Below are 21,051 nucleotides of genomic sequence, written 5' to 3' on the forward strand. Positions count from 1 at the left end.
AGTTCCCCTGCCCTTTCCACTCTTTCTGCCATTTGGATTTCACACTGGAAGTTCAAGAGATGACATCAGAAAACAGAAAAGCCAGTGGGAAAGGCAAGGTATAAAGAACTTTCAGGGAATACTCACATCATAAATTCGGTCAGTGGTGTTCAAAGCAAATTCTGCTGTTTCATTGGCTTCACTAACATAATTAACAATATTTTCATAGACATTTGATGCATCCAAAGCCTTCTGTACCAGCCCGTTCATATCTGAACTGTGCAACTTCCTGTTAATAAACAAACATTGTTATTTCTCCTTCTTACCTTCTTGGGGAATGGGGCCATGTTTAATGCTTGCTTTTTAAATACTTCTAGGATCACAGATGCTTCCTTCCTGTTATTCAAAGTCACCTAGTGTGGCAAGGTTTTCTTGAGGGTCACACCTCCTCTGCATTCTTCTGTCCTTGCTGAACAGCATTTTGGTTCTCTGACAGCTGCCTGTCTGGCAGTAGCAGCAGGAAAAGGGAATGACGATTTAAAAACAGCCCTCTGCACTTCTTCTAGCAGGAGTTTGTTTATGTGATGGAGGTCAGGCAGAGGAATGAACCCATTATGATGACTACCTAGTGCTTATCCAAATCAGCATTGTTATTTCCTTTCTGTAGAGGAAGCCAAGGCTCTAGGAGAGTATGCAGAGCTTGGCCAGGGCACGTATTGTCAAGGTTTGTTTCACTCCTGAGGCCTGGCTGCATCCTGGGCCTCAGGAGTGAGACAGCCCCAGCCCTTCCTCAGCACACAGCCCCACCTCAGCCCACCCTCACCCCTGCCCTTTCACACCATAGTCTCTGCCTTTGCCCCTCTCTGGCCTGTGTAAGGTTCATCCAACATTTACTGAGTACCCATCACACAGGGTACTTGCACACTTGCACACAGGGGCTAATAATGTGAGATATAACAGGAATAAAATATAGAAATGCTTGGTATACCATGCCTGGCATCTGCTAATCATCAGGGTTTATTATTATTCCTACACCATTTCCTGAATTGGGATTTTAAAACTCTATGTGTACCCGCATAATTTATTTTATTGACAAATACTTCTACTGCCTCTGTAATATAAACTCTAACCTCCACTTCCGCAGTTCGTCTAAATCCTTTGTCTTAATTTTATTCAGTCTTAAATCCACCAATTCCTTATTTTTTTTTCTCAGTCCCAAACATCGATGATTAGTATCATCACCTCATTTGTCAGTAACTTCCAGAAGGTCCTCTGTGACCCAGTATATGACATTGCAGATCCCACACTGGCTCCTGTCTTCAAACTGCCTGACCTGTTGAGCTCAGTAATTGTTCCTCAATCTCCAGCATCCAGTTCCAGTCCCTGTGTGCTCCCTTACAGGGACTTTCTCTATACTTCTTTGGCTACTTCCCTCTCTGTTAACCAAGTCTATAATCATTCTACCCCCTCTACAGAAGGGCTGACTCATCCATTAGGCACAGCGTTTTCATTTTTTTTTTTCAATCAGAAGAAAAAAATGAGGATAACAATAATAATGGTATTAATCTTTATACCAATGCAGACATGAAATAAAGGTTTTACTTTTTCTATGGAGAAAGGAACCCACCAAGGCAAAAGTGTCTAGGGCCTATAGAAGTCATGGGGCTCTGCTCTACAGAGGGGAGTCTAATCTAAATACTCACTACCTGTTCCTCCCCACAACCCCTTCTGAGAAAATGGCCTCAGATAGCAAAATCTGGGGAAGGCAGACCAGAAAACATTTTTTAAAAAAGGGACAAAAGAAACAAAATGTTACAAATATTTATTAATATTTTAAAATTTTGCTGGCGAGAGTGGTAAGATGTACCAAAGAGCATGAAACAAAGCCTTTATTACTTTGCTTTTAATTACTAGGCACAGAACAAGTACTAACTCAGTATTCAAATTAAACATGTGCTATTGAAATGGAAGCTTCTTAATGAATTTTGTTTATCTTTGTTCGAGCATAGCACGTAAATCATTGTGTACACCCAACAGATGTGGAAGGATATTCACCTTTTGAATGAAGATGTCTCTAAGTTGAAATGCTTTCATGAATATATAGTCAGAAATATTCTAAATGCAAAAGGACTTGAGGGTGATTGATATTTTGGATCACGTTTCATGTAAAGCATGTAGTAACTGTCTTAGAATCATGCTGGAACACTGTTTGTTGCAGAGTGGCATTATACACAGAAGTTATATTTTGGAATCCCAATGAATGGGATGTAGGTACAAAATGACAAAAGAATAATGAAGAGAGCCATAAGATGGATCTCAAAAACAACATTCTGCTAATATAGTATATTATCAAAATAGTGTTTTTTCTAAGCTGCATTTTATTGCCTTCATCAAAAGCTCATTTTTCTAGGGCCATGATACCGAGCGGGATATGGCACTGTCTCACCCACTGACACACCAAGATTTTATATGATCTCTCTCTTTCTTTTTTTCTGTCTTCGTAGGAGATTTGGAAGAGTGTTTGAAAATTTTGGCAATCAAGAATAAGAAGGTGATTTATATTTTGAACAGAAGTTAATATTGGTTCTTATTTTATTAATGACCTTTACTGGTCCTTTTTTCCTAGTCTTTCTCTATAATGATCTCATTATTTGCCTATTATTTCAGGGTCATGAATTCAATTCTGATCTTTCAGTACTTTTCAGTTAACATTAATTGAGCGTCCAAGAGGTGTGTGATTCTATTCTAGGTGCTGGGAGGAAAATTGCCAATTGATTTTCTCTTAACAGGTGTTGAAATCAAATAGTTCCTGCTGGGCACTGTGGAGTATTTATCAGAAGTCAGTTATATTGCCAATTCCCGACCAGCTTTACTTAAGACACTTGGGTGTGGAAAGATAATGCTGTCTATGAAATAAATAGGTAATGTTAGAATTAGACCTTCTAAAGGGATCTGATTTATTTGACAATGTTTTATACAGCATTTATGCCCCTAACCAAAACGTCTTTGGTCATCCTACTAAAAATTGTGGAACAGACACCCCCCTCTTCCCGGAACACAGGCCTTTAATATGACAGATTTTTTTAAAATAAAAAAGACCAGCTCCCCCAAACAATTGCAATGAACAATGATGGACTCTCAGATGGACCAACCAACCAACCAACCAACCAACCAACCAACCAACATATCAACACATAAGCATACCCAACCTTAATCAACCTGGTAAAATTGTATCCCAGTAGTTCTGACATATGGAATTGAATAGTAATATTTTATTCACCCCATGTAGATATTTGCATTTCTAAAACCAGGATATTACCTGCTCAATTCATTAGCTTCTTGTTGAAGGTCCTGTGCATGGTCAATAGCTTCTTGGACTAAATCATGGCTGAGGTTACTTAGGTTAGATAGTTTTACTTGTAGTTCACTTTTGGCTCCATCTATTTCTGCATAAATCCCTGACGCATTCTAAAGAAAAAAAATTTTAATAAACACATTGAATTTAGAAGAACTTAAAACATTTTCCCTAGGCACCAAAAGATAATCTCTGTTCTTTCTTATTATGAAGGTCAGTAAATTTCAGTACAGGACCACATAAGTCTAAAATACTGTAAGTATATGTCTATTTATCCCGCATTGCCAGCTCTTTCTTCTGTATTGATTGCTTCCCTAGCTAGCATTCACAACCCAGAAATGCTCTACCATTTCAGACCTAAAAACTAAACTAAACTAAAACCTTCAATTATCCACACATGTCCCTAATGTTACTACAATACTTTTCTGCTCTCTTCATAGCAACATATTTCAAAAAATGGAAGTTGTTTATATATATTGTCTCTATTTTCTCTCACTTTATATTTCCTATTTTGACCTAGTCCTGTCTGATTTCTACTCCATTACTCTACCAAAACAGAAGTTAACTTAATTACATCTAAGTTACTAAATCTAATGGACATCATTCAGTTTTCATCTGACCTTTCAGTTACCTTTCAGGTGACTGACTACTTCCTGAAAATCACCTTGTAACACAGGCTTTCTTGGTTTTTAATCCAACCACAGACCTACGATTTTGCTTAAAGATCGTGCAACTGTGTAGACGGATGTTCCTGCAAACCCGTGAGTTTCAGCCTTGGCTGGCCCCTCAATGCTGCAAAGAGATTTGTTCTCCTAGTCACCCAAATAGTGATTCTAAACATTGTCATGATTCCTAAGCCAACACTTCCTTCACCCACCCCCATCTGATTGTAAACAGATCACTTTATTTTCTTTTTTATTTGGAGGTCATAAACTGTTAGTGGGGGACACTTCTTCCACACTTCTTATGTCTCCTCTATATGCAGGGAGCACAGTGAGTGAAACTCCAGACCTCTCTACCCCTTTGCTCACTCTACTCCTATGAGAGGGGAGTGGTTGATTTTGTGGGTAAATTTGGGAAGAATAACTCTATAGGCTCTGCTCAACTCCACCTTTCTTCGTCCTGGGAGCAAGCTGCCAGCAGAAAGCCTGAGTTTTCCTGTGTTCCTCCATGTTAAAACTATTCTGGGCAGAACCCCCATCTAAGCCTTACGGTGTTGCCTGTCTGGGTGGGCACAGCTGCCTAATACTGGAACTGAATGTCAGCTACCCCACTTGGCTAAGAGACCTAAAGCCATGCCTGCTGCTTAGCTGCTTCAGAAATAAGGCAACCTCCTTGGTCTCTGTATTTACTATTTTATTTATGTTTCCACCTGTTTAGAACTTGGGTTCTGGAAAGGGGCACTATTTATTGGTTAACTCCCTCAGAGACTCCAAAACCAATGAACAGGTATTTCCCCAGCTTTTTCAACCAGCCCCAGCCCTTCCCCGCAAACTCTATAGATGTATTTATAGCTACACCTACACAAAAATTTCTCTCCAATTTTAAGAGGAAAAGTGTTCATTTTCTGTATAAAGCATGCTGCCCCATTGTCTTGGTAACCCCGTTATTCATTCTTGCTTTCTAGCTACTGACTCTTCTCAGACATAAACATGCTCAAGTATCTCCCATCAAAAAACAAAACAAACAAACAAAAAACCTTATTCTTTCACTTTAGTCTCCCTTCTAGCTTTTTCTCTTGCTTTGACACAGTGCACTTTACAGAAATGTTTCTTGCCAAGATCACCAACACCTGGCCCCAAATCGCCAGATCCACTTGACATTTTCCCATCCTTATTTACTGGACCCATCTGTGGTTTGCTACAGTGTTGGTCACTGTCTTTGCTTAAAACTCTTTTCTTTTCCTAGCTTCTGTGACTATGCTATCTCCTGGGTCTCCTCTTTCCCTGACCAGGAAAGAGACCGTGAAACTTGGCGTTTGACTCCCAGCCCTTTCCTCTCCCCTGAGTGATCTCACTTCTTTCTCTGAGGGCAGTCTTTGAGTATTCTAATCCATTCTCCACTATCTTGCAGGAAAGGTAATCTTCCTATTAAGAAAATCTGACCATGTTATTTCCCTTCTCAGAATCAGCCAGTTGCTTTGCAGGAATGAGTCCAATTTCTAAGCATGACATCATCAGCTGACCGCTCTTCTCTCACCAATTTCATCAATTCTCATGACCGCCAACCTGCTATATCCCATGGTCTAATCTTGACCAACTGGTTGTTGTTTTAATGCTCCACAATTTTTTCTGGTCTCTTACCTCTGCATATATTTTCCCTTTCTGGAATAATTTTCCTTTATTTTCTGTCTAATCTACCTGGAAAGCTCTACTCCTCCTTTCAAATTCAGCTCAAATATCACTTCCTTTTTGAGGCCATCCCTTACCTCCTCAGGATGAGTTAAGTGTTGCCATGTGTTTTTATTATTCATTCATGTGTCAAATGATTGTAATAATTTTAAGTGATTATTTAACTCATCACATCATACAATCCTAGGAGGCAGGAACTGAGTTTAACTTATTTTTGTAATCCCAGAATGTAGCACAAAGGGTTTGTAGTACAAAGGGTTTACTTTTATGGAGGCAGTATTAAACCTCTAGCCATTTTGATTGGTCATCTGGGGAACAATACTTTGAAAAAAATGTTTTTAATTGTGTAAGTGGAAAATAGACCATGGACATACCACTTTTACTCATTCATTCCATCAACAAATATTCCCTGTGTGCTCATTACGGACCAGGAACTCTTTTAGGAGGTAGAATACCTTTGAACACAGTCTCCACTTTCAAGGAATTTACAGTTTAGTGGGAGAGATACAGATAATAAACAAGTGATCAAACAAGCAAACAAGCTAATTTCAGGGAGTAAAAGACATTTTGAATAACATATGACAGGTGGGGTGGGATGAGGAGTGAGTGGGGTAAGGGGTTCATTTGGATGTCAGGGTCATAAGGACACCAGCCATTTGAAGATCTGAGGGCAGCAGGTGCAGAAATCCTGAGGCAGGAAATAAGTATGGTATATTTGAAAAATAGAGAGGAGTTTGTTGGGCTGGAGTGCAGTGAGTGAGAAGAGAGTTGGGTATGTGGTCAGAAAAGTGGGTCTGAGCTGGGTCATGTAGGGTCTCATGGGCCATGACAAAATGAGCTTGTTTCTTACTTTAAGTGCCACTGGGGAGTGTCTATAGTAGAAATAATGTTGGTTATGTTTTTAAAGGATTGTTCTGCTACTGCATAAAGAGTATGTCTTGAAGGACAAGAGTGGAGACAGTTGGATCAGCTAGGAGGCTCTGGTGGCAATTTAAACTGTAGATGAGGTGACTTGGACCAAAGAACAGCAGTAGAGATAAGGAAAGTGGTCAGAAATCAAGATTCAAGGCCTGGTGTGGTGGCTCACACCTGTAATCCCAGCACTCTGGGATGCCAAGGCAGGTGGATCATCTGAGGTCAGGAGTTCGAGACCAGCCTGGCCAACATGGTGAAAATCCATCTCTACTAAAAATACAAAAAATTAGCTGGGCATGGTGGTGGACGCCTGTAATCCCAGCTACTCGGGAGGCTGAGGCAGGAGAATTGCTTGAACCCAGGAGGCAGAGGTTGCAGTGAGCCGAGATCACTCCATTGCACTCCAGCCTGGGCAACAAGGATGAAGCCATGTCTCAAAATAAATAAATAAATAAATAAATAAATAAATAAATAAATAAATAAAATAAAATAAAAAGAAACAAGGAAATCAAGATTCATTTTAGAGATAAGGAGAAAGGAGAAAGCAGTAGTGACCCTGGAGTTTTGATTTGAGCAATTGGGTTGTGCCATTTATTGAGATGGAGAAGACTGGGGAAGGAGTGGGTTTTATTTAAGACATGTCAAGTTTGATATGTCTATTATTAATACATCATAGATGAGACTGTGACTTTATTACAATCGTACTGAGTTCTGACTTGAAAATGTCAAGTAAGCACTCGGATATAGGAGTTTGGAACTCTGTGGAGGTGTCATAGCTGGAGGTATAATTGTGTATTCATCGGTGTGTAATTGTTCTTTAAAGCCAAGGGAGTCAATGAGATCAGCTAGGGAGAGAGTATAGGTAGAAAAGAAGGCCTAGGACCAAGCACAGAGCCATTCATTATCCAGAGCAGAGATCAACATGGCCCAGTGTCAAGTGCAGCTCAAATCTTTTTTTTTTTTTGAGACAGGGTCTCACCTTGTCACCCAGGCTGGAGTGCAGAGGCACCATCACGGCTCACTGCAGCCTGCACTTTCCAGGCTCAAGTGATCCTCCCATCTCAGCCTCCTGAGCAGCTGGGACTGTAGGCTGCACCACCACGCCTAGCTATTTAAAAAAAATTTTTCTTTTTTTGTAGAGAGGGGGTCTCACTATGTTGCCCAGGCTGGTCTTGAACTCCTGGGTTCAAGCACTTTCCCCCACCTTGGCCTCCCAGAGTGCTGGGATTAGAGGCGTGAGCCCCTGCACCAAACCAGAGCCTGTTGAGCTGAGAATATATCTTACATATTTAAGCGGTTGTAAAAAAAAATTAAAAACAAACAAAAACCAGAAAAAATAAGAGACAGTGGTTGTACGTGGCCTGCAGAGCCTAAAATATTGACCACTTAGAGGGTGTGCAGAGGCGAGGCTAGCAAAGGGGGCTGGGAAGAAACCGCTAGCCAGGGTAGAGGCCATGAGCGGTACCAGAGCAGCCAGGACAAGGGCGCCACCTGGTGTTTAGAGTAGGGAGGGCTGAGAAAGCCCGGGAGAGACAGGCGATCCCGGTTTTGGCTACAGGCGGGTCGCTGGTGACCTGGACAGGAACAGTCTCAGTGAAGGGGATGGAACCCCCTTCAGAAACGGCCGAGTATAGGGGACAGTGGGAGATTGGGAGGTAGACACAGCAATGATAAGTCACTCGAGACATTTTGCTGTGAAGCTGAGCAGAATGGTAGGGCAGAAGTTAGAGGGGATGCAAGCTTTATAAAAGATTTTTTTACAGGGCTTTTTTCTTTTTGATATTTAAAAGATAGGAGATAGTACAGCACGTTTGTATGCTGATGGTAATGACTAGGTAAAGAATGAGAACGGGATGATCCAGAAGAAAGGGCATAACTTGAGGAGTGAAACCCTGCAACCTGTTTTCAAGGTGAGGAAGGATGGGGTTCGGAGCACAGGGAGGGGCCGGGCAGGAGAAGGAATGCTTACAACGGAGGGGAGGCAGAGGTGTGGGCGCAGATGCAGGCGGGCCGGCGGATCTGGGGAGGAAGGATGAAGGGAGTTCTCTTCTCTTTGTTTCTAATTTTTCAGAAAGCAGGAAGCCAAGTCACCAGGCAGAACTGATAGCATGGGAAGTGGGTTCCCACCAGTCGCATGCAGCTGCTCTGGTATGGCCATGGTGCTGGGGATGAGTCAGAAATCTCAGGTAGGTACAACAGAGTAGTTAAGGGTATTTTGAAAGAATGATTATATTTGATAATTTGAGCTGCTTAAGGAGGGAAGAAAGGACATGAGAGGGGTAGGGTAAAAAAGGCAGGGAGGTCTCCATGTGGCCAGAGAATTACTGGAGTGGGCATTCTAGAATAAGTGAGATAGCAGATGGTGCTCTGGGAGGGAGGTGCTTGAAACTAGGGTTTGGGAGGAGGTACTGTTACTGAGGACAAGATCTGGGTATGGCCATAGGTGGGAAAACAGAGGTGGACTGGAGGATAAGCTTGCTGGAAAGGGCAAGTTCAAGGAGCTGGAGGTCAGAGAGTCGGTGACTTCATCCATATGGATTTTGCTGTCACCAAGGAGAGTGATGGGAGTCAGGTTGGAGAGAAAGACAGTTTGGTGCTGAAATAGTCAAAGGACAATCAAATGACCTTAAAGTGATATCTTTCGAAAGGTAATAAAAATGAACTAAGAGTAATTTCATGATAGTTCGGTTCACTGCATTTTATTGGAAATTTTCTACTTTTACAAAATGTGACTTTTATTGATTTTGAATGCCAGATTTATCAAACACAACTTTATGAGTGAAGAGTGAGTAGGATGGATCGAGAGCAGCATTTTCAATAGAACTCTCTGCAAGAAGTTCCACTATATTCAGTGGCGCAATGCCTGTTTCTGCACAATGCTTGTGCCACTGAATATAGTAGCTGCTAGCTATGTGGCTGCTGAGGACTTGAAAAGTGGCTAATGTGACTGAAGAATTAAAATTTTAATTTTATTTAATTTTAAGTAATTTAAATTTAAGTAGTCATATGTGGCTGGTGGCCATCGTACAGTGCAAGAAACTAAAACATTCAGTCATCTGATCTTTATAATGCCTGCTCACTGGTTAGATATGAATTTATTATTATTCTGTGACACTGAGCTGCTGTTGTAACCTGCCGGAAATACAAACCTGAACAAGTCACGTGCGTCCTTACCTTTATTATATCATCAATTTCTGAAAGAGTTAGACGAGGTGTTGTCAGAGAGTCCGCAGATGTGCTCAGAGACATGTTCACCACTTCCATTTGTTCCCTCACTCTTTCCTGTTGTTTCTGCGGGAAGGAAGAGTAAGGGAGAGTGAAGTGAATATGTCTTTAGGGAAAGCGTTGGGGAGAGCAGTAAATGTCAACTTGCTCTCTTTGAACTCAGACAAATCTGGGTTCATATCCCAGCTCCATCCTTGCTGTGTGCCTTTGGGGAATGCTACCTGTTTGATGCTGCTTTCTCATTTATAATATGGAGATAACAACAGTAAGAATCTTGGGAGATTAGACGCACGGAGGATTATTATAACACCATCATTTCAAAGAGAGCTAGCGCCTTAGAGAGGGCATTTGTCTCTTTTTCCCAGAATATAAAAGAGGACTATGGAGAAAGGATTGAATGCAGGCTCTATATTTGCAGTGATTGGAATATGAATTAATTCAAAAAGTATTTATCATGTGCCAGCCTTGGGCCTGACACAAACAGCCCATTTGGACAGGAACAGAGAATATACAAAAATAATCTTAATTAATGTCCCTTTAAAAATTAAAAATGGCCCTATTAAAGCATCAAATTTTAATCTTGCTTCATACCTCTCAGAGCTCTTTATTGTAAATGCTCAGATGTTTTGAGAAGGGAAAGTAAATACTAATACATGTCTTGATGAGTACTTTAATTTCTACCTTCACTTTTAGGTTCTAGAGGCAGGGACATTGTGATTCTGAAGAAATATTATGGGGCTTCCAGTGAGTTTAGAGTTTGAAAGAAACATAGAAAGAAACTTTAGGAGGGAAAAGTAAAAGACTCATTTTACAATTTGAGTGAAAAATGAGTTGAAATTACCTTAGAGATAGTAAGAAGTCAGAGTTGAAATATACATTATAGTGTAATCTAGAATATCATAGAAATAATTATAGAAGCCTAGATAGAGAAGGAAATACTTTAAAGCTTTTTAAGTTCATCTTAATGTCCTTTCTTACTCCCTGCAGTCTTTTCTGGCTTAAAGAAAAGGAAGAATGGAACCCATCTTCTCCAGATATGTTGTTATGGGGTAAGTGTAGGTCTAGAGACAGAAAAGAATCACATTTGAACATCCTCTTAATGCAAGAACATTTTTAAAGAATCAATTTCCCCTGAATATCCATCAAGCCTAATACAGTGTGACTATCTGAGATCAATTATTTTATCTTTACAAAGACTGGGAGTTATACAGCAAAAGCAATACTGTAAAATATGTGTATTAAAATATGTAAAAGAAGGGAGTTGAAAAAAGGTTGGTATTATTTACCTCTCACAGAACTGTTTTCCTTTTACAGTGTTCTTTACCCCTTCTGTAAGTTCTCTCTGGGTGACTGCGGGAGAACACTGCTAACACCCTGAAGTCAGAGACAAACTTCAAAGCTGTGTGCTAATAGCACTGTATATAAGCTTATTTGCAGTAGATGAAAAACAATACGCTTCAAGTTAATGAGTTTCTCCCACTTACCATATATAGCATTAGACAGAAATGAATAAAATTAGCTTTGAAACAAATAAAGATATTTCCACAGAAAAGTGGTCAACTTGAACAAAGTAAAATGTTGAAAACTGATAATTATGAAAATGACACAATTGTCACTATTCGGCATGCTTCATTGTGCATATTACATATGCAAAAAAATAGAAAAAGTTCCATGGTCAACAACAGCAACAACAACAAAAACAAAAAAAACAGTCCTGGGAAGGTAAAGCTTGGGTATATAATAATCCCTAAACAGTGCTTTTGAAGGAGTATTTTACTTACTTTTAAACTATACAATCTCATGTTCATCTGATAAGATTTTAATCATTCTGTTACCCTTTGGAGATAGAGGTAAGATGACAAAATAATGTAATTGCTAGTTGTATGGCTACTGTTGGTACATGTCAAAATGATTAAGCTCTGTGGGTACTTTTTTGGTTTTGTATGATAACTGAAAGTTGGGGATTATTCTTTTCTAGCACATGCTGTAGGTGTAATAGTGAAATGTAAAATTAAAACAATTAAATTTGGGCCGGGTGTGGTGGCACATGCCTGTAATCCCAGCTACTTGGGAGGCTGAGGCAACAGAATTGCTTGAACCCAGGAGGTGGAGGTTGTGGTGAGCTAAGATTGTGCCACTGTACTCCAGCCTGGGTGACAGAGTAAGACTGTGTCTCAAAACAACAACAACAAACCCACTTAAGTTTGTTTTCTAAAACACAGAGTCAAATTCCAGTAAGGTCAGATCCATTCAAATCTATTTGTCGTAGGAAAGACTATAAATAAAACATTGGATTTTAAATTTTGTTGGAAGGAATTAAAATTTCATGATATTTTGCAAAAGTATGCCAAAGAATGGTGAAAGTAGTGTTTAGTAATTTAGAAGTCCAAGTTAATATGAAATAAATAAGAGTATTTGTGATCATGAAGAACCAGTGTACATAAATCAAATCTGTATTACTTGAAAGTGCTCCAAGCATTTGTCCATCCATCTGTTCATCAACAGATGTAACAAATGCAAGTTATCGTGTTTGGTGCTAGGAAGATACAATTTGTGCAAGGCTGGAGTGCTGCCCTTGGATGCTCACGGTCTAGTGGGGTTAGACTAGATGCATACCATCACACACACACACACACACACACACACACACACACACACACACAGAGTTATGCATTCAGCAATCAAGAGTGACTCCACCAGGCACGGTGGCTCACGCCTGTAATCCCAGCACTTTGGGAGGCCGAGGAGGGCAGATCACAAGGTCAGGAGATGGAGACCATCCTGGCTAACACGGTGAAACCCCATCTCTACTAAAAATACAAAAAATTAGCCGGGCGTGGTGGCGGGTGCCTGTAGTCCCAGCTACTCGGGAGGCTGAGACAGGAGAATGGCGTGAACCTGGGAGGCAGAGCTTTCAGTGAGCTGAGATCACGCCACCGCACTCCAGCCTGGGCAACAGAGCGAGACTCCGTCTCAAAAAAAAAAAAAAAAAGGAGTGACTCCTAGACAGGAACATAGAAGAATATATGCTTAGTGTGATGAAGCCTGGTGATCATTCCAGTGATACAACCAATGGCTGCACCAGTAGAGAGGAAGGAAGGACTCCTTCTGGCAGCTAGTGTTCTTATTTTTTTTTTTTTTTTGAGGTGGAGTTTCACTCTTGTCACTCAGGCTAGAGTGCAATGGCACAATCTTAGCTCACTGCAACCGCTGCCTCCCGGATTCAAGCAATTCTCCTGTCTCAGCCTCCCAAGTAGCTGGTATTACAGGTGCCCACCACCATGCCCAGCTAATTTTTGTATTTTTAGTAGAGACAGGGTTTCACCATGTTGACTGGGCTGATCTTGAACTCCTGACCTCAGGTGATCCACCTGCCTTGGCCTCCCAAAGTGCGGGGATTACAGGCATGAGCCACCGAGCCAGCGTTCTTAACCCAGGGTTAAGGTGGACTACCTGAACTTGCCTGTCAATCTTATACATGCGAACAAGTGCACATTTTTCTCATGGCAGGGATATATATGTGTGTGTGTGTGCATGTGTGTCTGTGTGTGTGTCTGTGTGCCTGCATATTCCATAGTTTTCACTGAATTCTCAAAAGGATATAAGACTGCAGGAACCACTGGACTCGAATGAGTAGGCAAGGCACTCTACAGAGGGAGACACTTAACCTGGCTTAAAGGCTAGACAGAAGTACTCATGGATGAGAGAGATGAGAAAAGGAGACACCATGAGCAAAGGCAATAAGAAGAAAATGTGCATGGTCTCCAGTGGCTAAGAGGCAGAGTTTGTAGGAAAGTCAAGAAATTCACTGGAACAGTAGGTGGACTCAGACCATGGGTGGCTGAGGAATTTACCTTTCTTAAGTAGGGAGCCATTGAAGGCATTTGATGAAGGTTGGTTACATAGTTTCTATACATTTAGAGATACCTTGAAATCGAATCTGGCAGTAATCTCAAGGGGAGAGAAGCTGGGACCCTAGGTAGGGGGCAGACCAAAATATCCGCAAGTGAGACACAAAGGAATGGAGAAATCACTGGAGAACCCAGAGCAGGAGGGGCTGACTTAGACCCTGGGGACTTGGAGGGGAGAGGAGAACCCTGGACAAGAATGAGAAAGAATGAGAAAATAGGAAAGGAAATTGGAGGAAAAAAGGTGTTGGTTTTCAGCAGGTAATAGCAAGGCTAATCCACGTGGCTATTCCTGCAGACAGACACAAATATGAAAGTTGTGCTGTGGGGCTCAGTTTTGAATAAGGATGCAGACCCACAAATAAATCCCTTTTAAGGACTGAAGCAGCGAGATTGGGTGAAGTCACTGAGGGAAGAGATGGGGGCAAAAGGGGTGCAACTGTGGCTAATGCCAGATCCAAAGATCAGGAAGAGGAAGGAGAACCGAGGTGGAGCAGGGCTTTCAAATTCCTCAACACTATGCTGTTCCCTTCCTGAAATCTTGCTCATGCTGTTCATTTGTACGCAGTAGAAGGGTTTGTTTGGTAAAGTTAAAATGAGCACTACCATCTGTCTGAATCAAAAATGCCAAATTTTTGGTAGCCATATGCATGAAGTTTAAAAAAATCTGTATAAGTTTATTTAAAAGCTATTCTGGCATTCATTCACTTTTAGAACTGAAGTCTCTTCATATAGGCAACACTGTCCTCTTGCTTATTACATTTACAAAGTCCACTGTGTTCTGCACACACCCTGACATTTACCAACCACCAGCAAATCGGCTGGTTTGTGCCTATGCAGATACTTTGGTTCTCAGTTCATTGACTGTGTGCTCCCCTTCCTGATTATAAAATTTACAAAGGACTTTTGGAGGTAAGATCTATTCCTAAAAATAAATCAGAAGAGAATGGAACATGTTAGCACACAACATATGTGTTCTCTAGCACAAGGCTATGTAGAAGACAAAGCACTTGGCTGAGATCGAGAACTCACAATCTAAAATGAGAACCAAATACAGTTTATCACTGTCGGTAGTATTAATAATAGCTCTTGCCTTTTTCTCAGCAATAAACATTACTCCCTGTGGCTAAGGGCACAGCTGTCGTCTGGCTGGGGTCTCCTGCAGGCCATTGCTTGCCCTTGTCCTACCAGGACCGGTCTGGGTTGGCAGGTCCACTTCTCATTTCAGGGCTTGAAGTACTGAACATAGTTCTGGGTCTTCACTGGTGAACCCTGGGAATTGTTGCATGAGGTTGCAGTGTTGTTTCTGTCTTACTTAAATGCTCTTAATCTTCTTTGGGAGTAGAATAATGTTATCCTGCAGGCTAGGGGTATGGGCTTAAATCTTTCAGGATGAGAAGAATCACTTATTACTTAGCACTGAAAATGCATCTTCAATAAACTTGGGCACAATCTGACAAAACTACAGGATCCCCAAATTGGAAAGTCCTTAAGGTTTTCATTACATCAACACAGTTTTTACTGAGTTGTTACTTTGTGTCAGGCATTGTGCTAAATGCTCCATGATTCAAAGACAAAGAAGACAGATTCCCTTACTTTTTGGAGCCCTGAGTTCAGTGGGGAAGACAGATTCATTAGCAGATGATCACAGTTCAGAAACAGAGCTGTGCAAGACATGTTACGGGATTGGAGTATAGGGTAGGGCTCCTGGAGGAAGTAATGCCTGAGGTAAGACTTGAAGGATGAGTGAGGTTAGCCAGATGAGTAGAAAAGAAAAAGCGGTCTCCGTTCCAGGCAGGTGAGATTACTGGTTGTGTGATATTGCCTGAACCTAATGTGTGAGGCAGAGAACAGTAAGAGGGGAGGCTGAGGAGGCTGGTAGGGTCAGATCAGAGGGAGTCCTGAATGCCACGTGAAAGAGCATAGGCTGTCCACAGGATAGTGTCTTTCAGAGGTTAACAGAGAATTATACGTTGCAACCTGGTACACATATATAAGGCAGAACCGTGATGAAACCACACCTTACTATATATGTGTACTTTGATATTTTCTATTCCCTTGATTTCATTTCCTTTTATCTGCCTCTCTCTCTTTTTTTTTTTAAACTACTGGTTACAACCCATGAAACTTATTTTCTAACCCGCGAAATGGCTCACAAGTTGCAGCGTCAAAAGCACTGTTATAGGTGATGAGGAGAAATGAGGATTGATAAGCACACACAGTTGCAGTCAGACAGTGACTAAGGTGAGCTGCTCTGGCAGGGTGGAGAGGATGGCTTGGAAGGACGCAAGAATGGAGGAGAGAGAAGGGGAGACTGTTTTGGTTGAGAAACAATGAAAGCCAGAACTAGAGAAGTTGTAGAGGAATGGAAAAGAAGGAAGAGAGCTAAAACATGTCAGATAGTAAACCTGGGAGGAACCTGTGGTTGACTGGATGTGGAGGAGGGAAAGGGGGACACTTCAAGGGTAAGGTGAGTCCCAGCGACTATCTTAAAACAGTATTTTGTGTTATACTTTTATTGTATAAGATAATCATGCATTCATTTAGCAAAAAAAAAAAAAAAGTTGTCCCAACCATATTATTCTAAAAAATATTGGCTAGGGGTTTGCTCCCATTAGCAAATAGTGGTGATGAGTGTAATTAACTTTTACGGAAGAAATTTTACAAGGATTCTTAGTGAGGGGTAATGATGGCTAAAAATCAGGCCACAGAGCCTAGTTTAAGTGGCTTTTGCCAACCACAATAGTACATAACTGAATTTGTGAATTTGCTCATAATTGGTTTCTATTTGTTCACAGTATTCTTTTCTCCCTAATCTTTTAAAATATATTTGAACATGCATGCATCATCCTATCAAAAGATGGCCCCTCTTGATGCTGGCGGCTGTGAATACATGCATTGCTTGAAGCGGACACATGACCACTACCAGTTCTCAGCTCTGTAGGTGTGGGCATGCACAAATTCTGGCCCCATGAGATGACCATCTTTGCAAGCTATGATCACATCTGGGAATCCTCCTCACCTTCCTCTTTGCATTTGCATGGTCTTGGCAATTAGTCTCCTTATCCCTGCAGCTGCTGACCAGCCAGACTGTGAGATTTGCTTATCATGCCTTTCCAAAAATTATGCATACCCAGAACACATGGTTTTGAGATGCTTTGGCCTTCTTGTGCTCTCAGTATAAAAAAAGCTATGCATTGCTTACCCACTTGCAAGAACAACAGATCCATACACATGGACACAAGCATCAGAACTACTGCGTTCTTATCAAAGCAAGAACTAGACAATTATCCTAGTTTCAACTTGATTTTAGGAACACACAAGTTAGTAATTTATAGCACCAAAAAACACACCAATATTTTAAAATATAAGTATTTAACTATACCAATATTTTAAAAAAATTTATATCAACAGCCCCTTCTTGGTGTACCATCACACTGCTGATGCTGAAATGCATTGATGGTGAGTGTCCGCTGTACCTCATGGTCCCGCTGCCTGGCTGCTGTGGCCCTGTTCATGTCTTCGGCATCCCTGACATGGTTAAGGGCCTGGTCAAGTGCTTCCTGGAGATCTGACAACTTAGCATTGTAGTCATCCAGCTGCTCCAGGACAACAGGAAACAGAGTGCGGGTCTCATTGTGCAGCCGCTGCCAGCTCTCAGCCTGGCTCAGTACTGGGAAGAAATGGAGATAAAGGCTCAGTGTGGCTTTCTCCTGTTCGCTTCCATTCCTCCCAGCATTTTGCAAAGTTGCAAAATTCTCAGGCCATGCCTTCTTTAGCAATGGAGATTGAAGCTATTGTTCACAAAATTAGCTCCACCTTTTAGATTTGAAGTAAAAAATGCTACTTTTTAGGGTTTGGGAGTCCCTGGATAACTGTCAGTTGAAAGAAGGGTTTGATTAGTTTTCCCACAGAGGTTGTGCTTTTTGTGAAAACCATATCATTATACTATGCTTATTATTATCCAGATTATTAATAATTTTACTGTATAAAGGGGACTTGGGTATAGTATGGTTTTTACTATTAAAAATAACCAAACTTATCTTGTCGGTAATAAGGCAAAATGATGTTCATAACCACTCATTTTCTGTAGTTTCTCTAGGCAACTGTTTTTAGTTAGCTCCACTGGGTCAAATCCAAACCATGATTTTGGTGGAAAAAAAGATTAAATGGCAATGACATGATATTCTTAAACTTTGCATGTGTCTTTTATTCTCTGCTCAAAGGCACATGTGTTGAATATGTTGAATATGTTAATTTCTGTTTTCTTCAGGGAATATTAGCTTGTCTTGTTGAGATTTTCTTCCATCACTGTAAGCAGAACACAAAAGTTCCTGGCTGAGTATAGAAAGTGTTGGAAAATGCATTCTAGGTGGAAGGAGGCTGAGTGGGAGACATGATTGGTCCCACTTCTCCAGGGAAGTCTTGTTAAATTCCACAGGAGGTGACAAGCTTGGAAACATCTGGCATTGACTGACATCTGAGCTCTAGCCTTTCTGAGTCTGACTCAGAACTGGGGCCTGAGATTCTTCTTTGGTTCTTACTGTTTCTAAGACTTTACATATTTGCCACCATAATAAACCTGTATGTCAGTAATGTCTTTCTACAGTATCCACAATAATTATTAGCAGAAGTTGATAGTGACAGTTGTAGGAAAACGACCTACTGCCCTTTATCCCTTTTTGTGTCATTAGTCCCTTTGTAATCTAATGAAGCCTTCAGACTGCTTCTTAGAGTGTGTTCTAAAATGCATACAATAAAATATATAGAAATTAAAAGGAGACTAATATATTTAAAAACCAAATGTAATATAATAATGTATATGCTTCTTTACTAATCCCTTAACTAACAAGATCTAAAGGTGGATCTAATAGTTACCATAATTTTGAGTTATTGGTGAATTTAAATAGTGTCATGAGATATCAGCAGCAGCTAAAATATAATATGCAAATCTGTGATTTCTTCCATTGATTGTGTAGATTAAACCAATTGTTTGCAGCTCTTCCAATCAAGAGTGGAGTCTATCTCTCTACTCCTTGAGTCTGGGCTGGTCTTGATCAGTAAAATGGATATGACATTGCTGAGCTCCAAGCCTAGGCTTAAGAGACCGTGTGCTTTTCATTCTTGCTCTCTTAAAGCTGCCGTTATGTGAACAACCTGGACTAGCCTTGTTGAGTTAAGACCCCACATGGAGGGAGAGGCCCAGCCTTCCCGGCCAGCCCCAGACATCTGAGTGAGCTCAACCAATATATGTCACATGGAGCAGAGATGAGCTGTCCAGGTTGAATCCAGCCTGAATTGCCAACCCATGAAAGCATGAGCAATAAATGGTTACTGTTTTAAATGAATACATTTGGGGTGGTTTTTGTTTTGTTTTGTTTTGGGACAGAGTCTCACTCTGTCACCAGGCTGGAGTGCAGTGTGCAATCTCGGCTCACTGCAACCTCCGCCTCCCGGGTTTAAGCGATTCTCCGGCCTCAGCCTCCCTAGTAGCTGGGACTACAGGCACATGCCACCACGCCCAGCTATTTTTTGTATTTTTAGTAGAGATGGGGTTTCACCACACTGGCCAGGCTGGTCTCGAACACCTGACCTTGTGATCCACCCACCTTGGCCTCCCAAAGTGCTGGGATTACAGGCATGAGCCACCACGCCCGGCCTGGGCCTTGTTATAACAGCAATTGATAACTGATACAGTGATCAAGTGATAGATTCAATAATACTACTGTGGTTTGGTGCCTACACTCATTGCTGAAGGAAATGTTAAATTTCCACTGGAGGCTAAAAGATATTAAAGTCATTCATGGTCTTCACAACATGAATGTTTCTGGGCTTGTAGCATTCCTGCCTTCTCAATAAAATTTCTTTAAATGTAGTTCTGGGAATTGGTTTCCTTTAGTCTTCCTTCTACTGTTTTATACGTTTTTCACCAACTGCTATAGATTCCTTGTGGCATCTCAGTTGTTTCTCAGGGGCTCAGAATTGGGCCTGAATCTAAAAATCTTGGTTATAAAGTCAAGTTGTCCTGAATGATTCCCTGTGGCCACATGTAGATTCTAAATAGTTCTGAACACTGGAAATTGGTTGCTTTGATTATATGTTGCCCTAGGTTTAATGTCTGCTATTGGACCCACAAAGAGGGCAAACACGTGCTGGGTCAGCTATGAGAGGAATGAATACACCTACGTTCGTAAGCCTCATCTGCCTCCTCATCCACGAGCTCCCGTTGGGTGAAAAATGGTTGACGGCTTCTAATCTCTTCAAGCATCTTCTGGGCCAACACCAGCTTCTCAGAGATTTCCTTGGGGCTAAGTTCATGCTCTTCCCCATAATAGAGCATCTTGTTGTTGATCTCTGAAAGGAAGAACATGGTGAAACAAGGCAGCAGGGAGAGATGACCAGGCACTAGAAATGCAAGGGAGCAAGGGCTGTGGGCAAAGGGCAGGGCTGGTCCTGAAATGGAAAGAGAGACTCATTCAAAAGCAGCATGCTAGTGTTCATGCTGTGAATCCCAGCGAGCATGGAAGCTCATCATCTATTCCACGAAGGAGAAAGATACGAGGAAACCACTCTTCTCTGCTTCCCATGCGGGGTCTTCAGAATGGGAACTGGCTAATGCAAAGCCTGCTCTGCTCTTATCCTCATCTGGTTTCCACAGTGATTTGAGAATGCTAATATTTAGCGTTAAATATTGTAACTTGATATTCAAGGCATCCAAATCTACAGTCTTTGATCAGCCTTTTATATAACATACTTAACTTGGAGAAAATGCTCAGAGATCACTCCTGTCATGGGTGAGATTATTAATGTGTGGAGTTATTAATTGTATTTTAGACAAAGATTTGATCAAAGCTTTAAGCCAAAATGAGAGCATATTGATAGCTGTCCAAATGAGTCTTTCAAATTATTTCACAGGCTAAATACAAAATGAGGGTTTGTTATAATATGATGTGAACTTTTGCTCATTAATAGTTATTTTTTGGCAGTTGCTGTTTGCCTTCTACAGCGTGACTACTCTAGGTCATTTTCACCCCACTTCCATAAGTCAGGTGGAGAATTTTAGAACTGGAGGGACCACTGAGGCTCAAAGGGATTAGGTGACCTGTCTAAATATTAGCAGACTGAAATACTTCTTTGAATCCCTCATTCCTACTACATATGATGAGAAGGAAGGTATGTAATTGTCACCTTGTTCTACTGCAGCTCCAAGAGGAAGCATTTTATCTTGCTGGCATAAATGAAATTGCGTGTCTGTGGTTTACTATGATCTATGTGGTTGACCAGACAAGATGGGTAAACAAACATTGGTGTCACATAA

The 21,051-nt window shown here is 41.1% G+C and overlaps 1 protein-coding gene across 3 annotated transcripts in view; it reads right to left on the reverse strand.

Annotated features, from left to right (window-relative positions):
* The window catches only part of LAMA4 (laminin subunit alpha 4), a 145,665-nt gene that overhangs the window by 46,552 nt on the left and 78,062 nt on the right, over nt 1–21,051 (reverse strand). For all 3 annotated transcript variants that reach the window (XM_009451861.5, XM_518696.9, XM_054686192.2), the window contains exons 11-15: nt 19,920–20,087; nt 17,213–17,406; nt 9,775–9,891; nt 3,299–3,447; nt 127–268 (exon numbers count right to left, since the gene is read on the reverse strand). In XM_009451861.5, the coding sequence (XP_009450136.3) occupies nt 127–268; nt 3,299–3,447; nt 9,775–9,891; nt 17,213–17,406; nt 19,920–20,087 (770 nt within the window). The remainder of the gene's footprint in view (nt 1–126; nt 269–3,298; nt 3,448–9,774; nt 9,892–17,212; nt 17,407–19,919; nt 20,088–21,051) is intronic.

Source organism: Pan troglodytes, chromosome 5 (assembly GCF_028858775.2).
Source record: "Pan troglodytes isolate AG18354 chromosome 5, NHGRI_mPanTro3-v2.0_pri, whole genome shotgun sequence".
NCBI lineage: Eukaryota > Metazoa > Chordata > Mammalia > Primates > Hominidae > Pan > Pan troglodytes.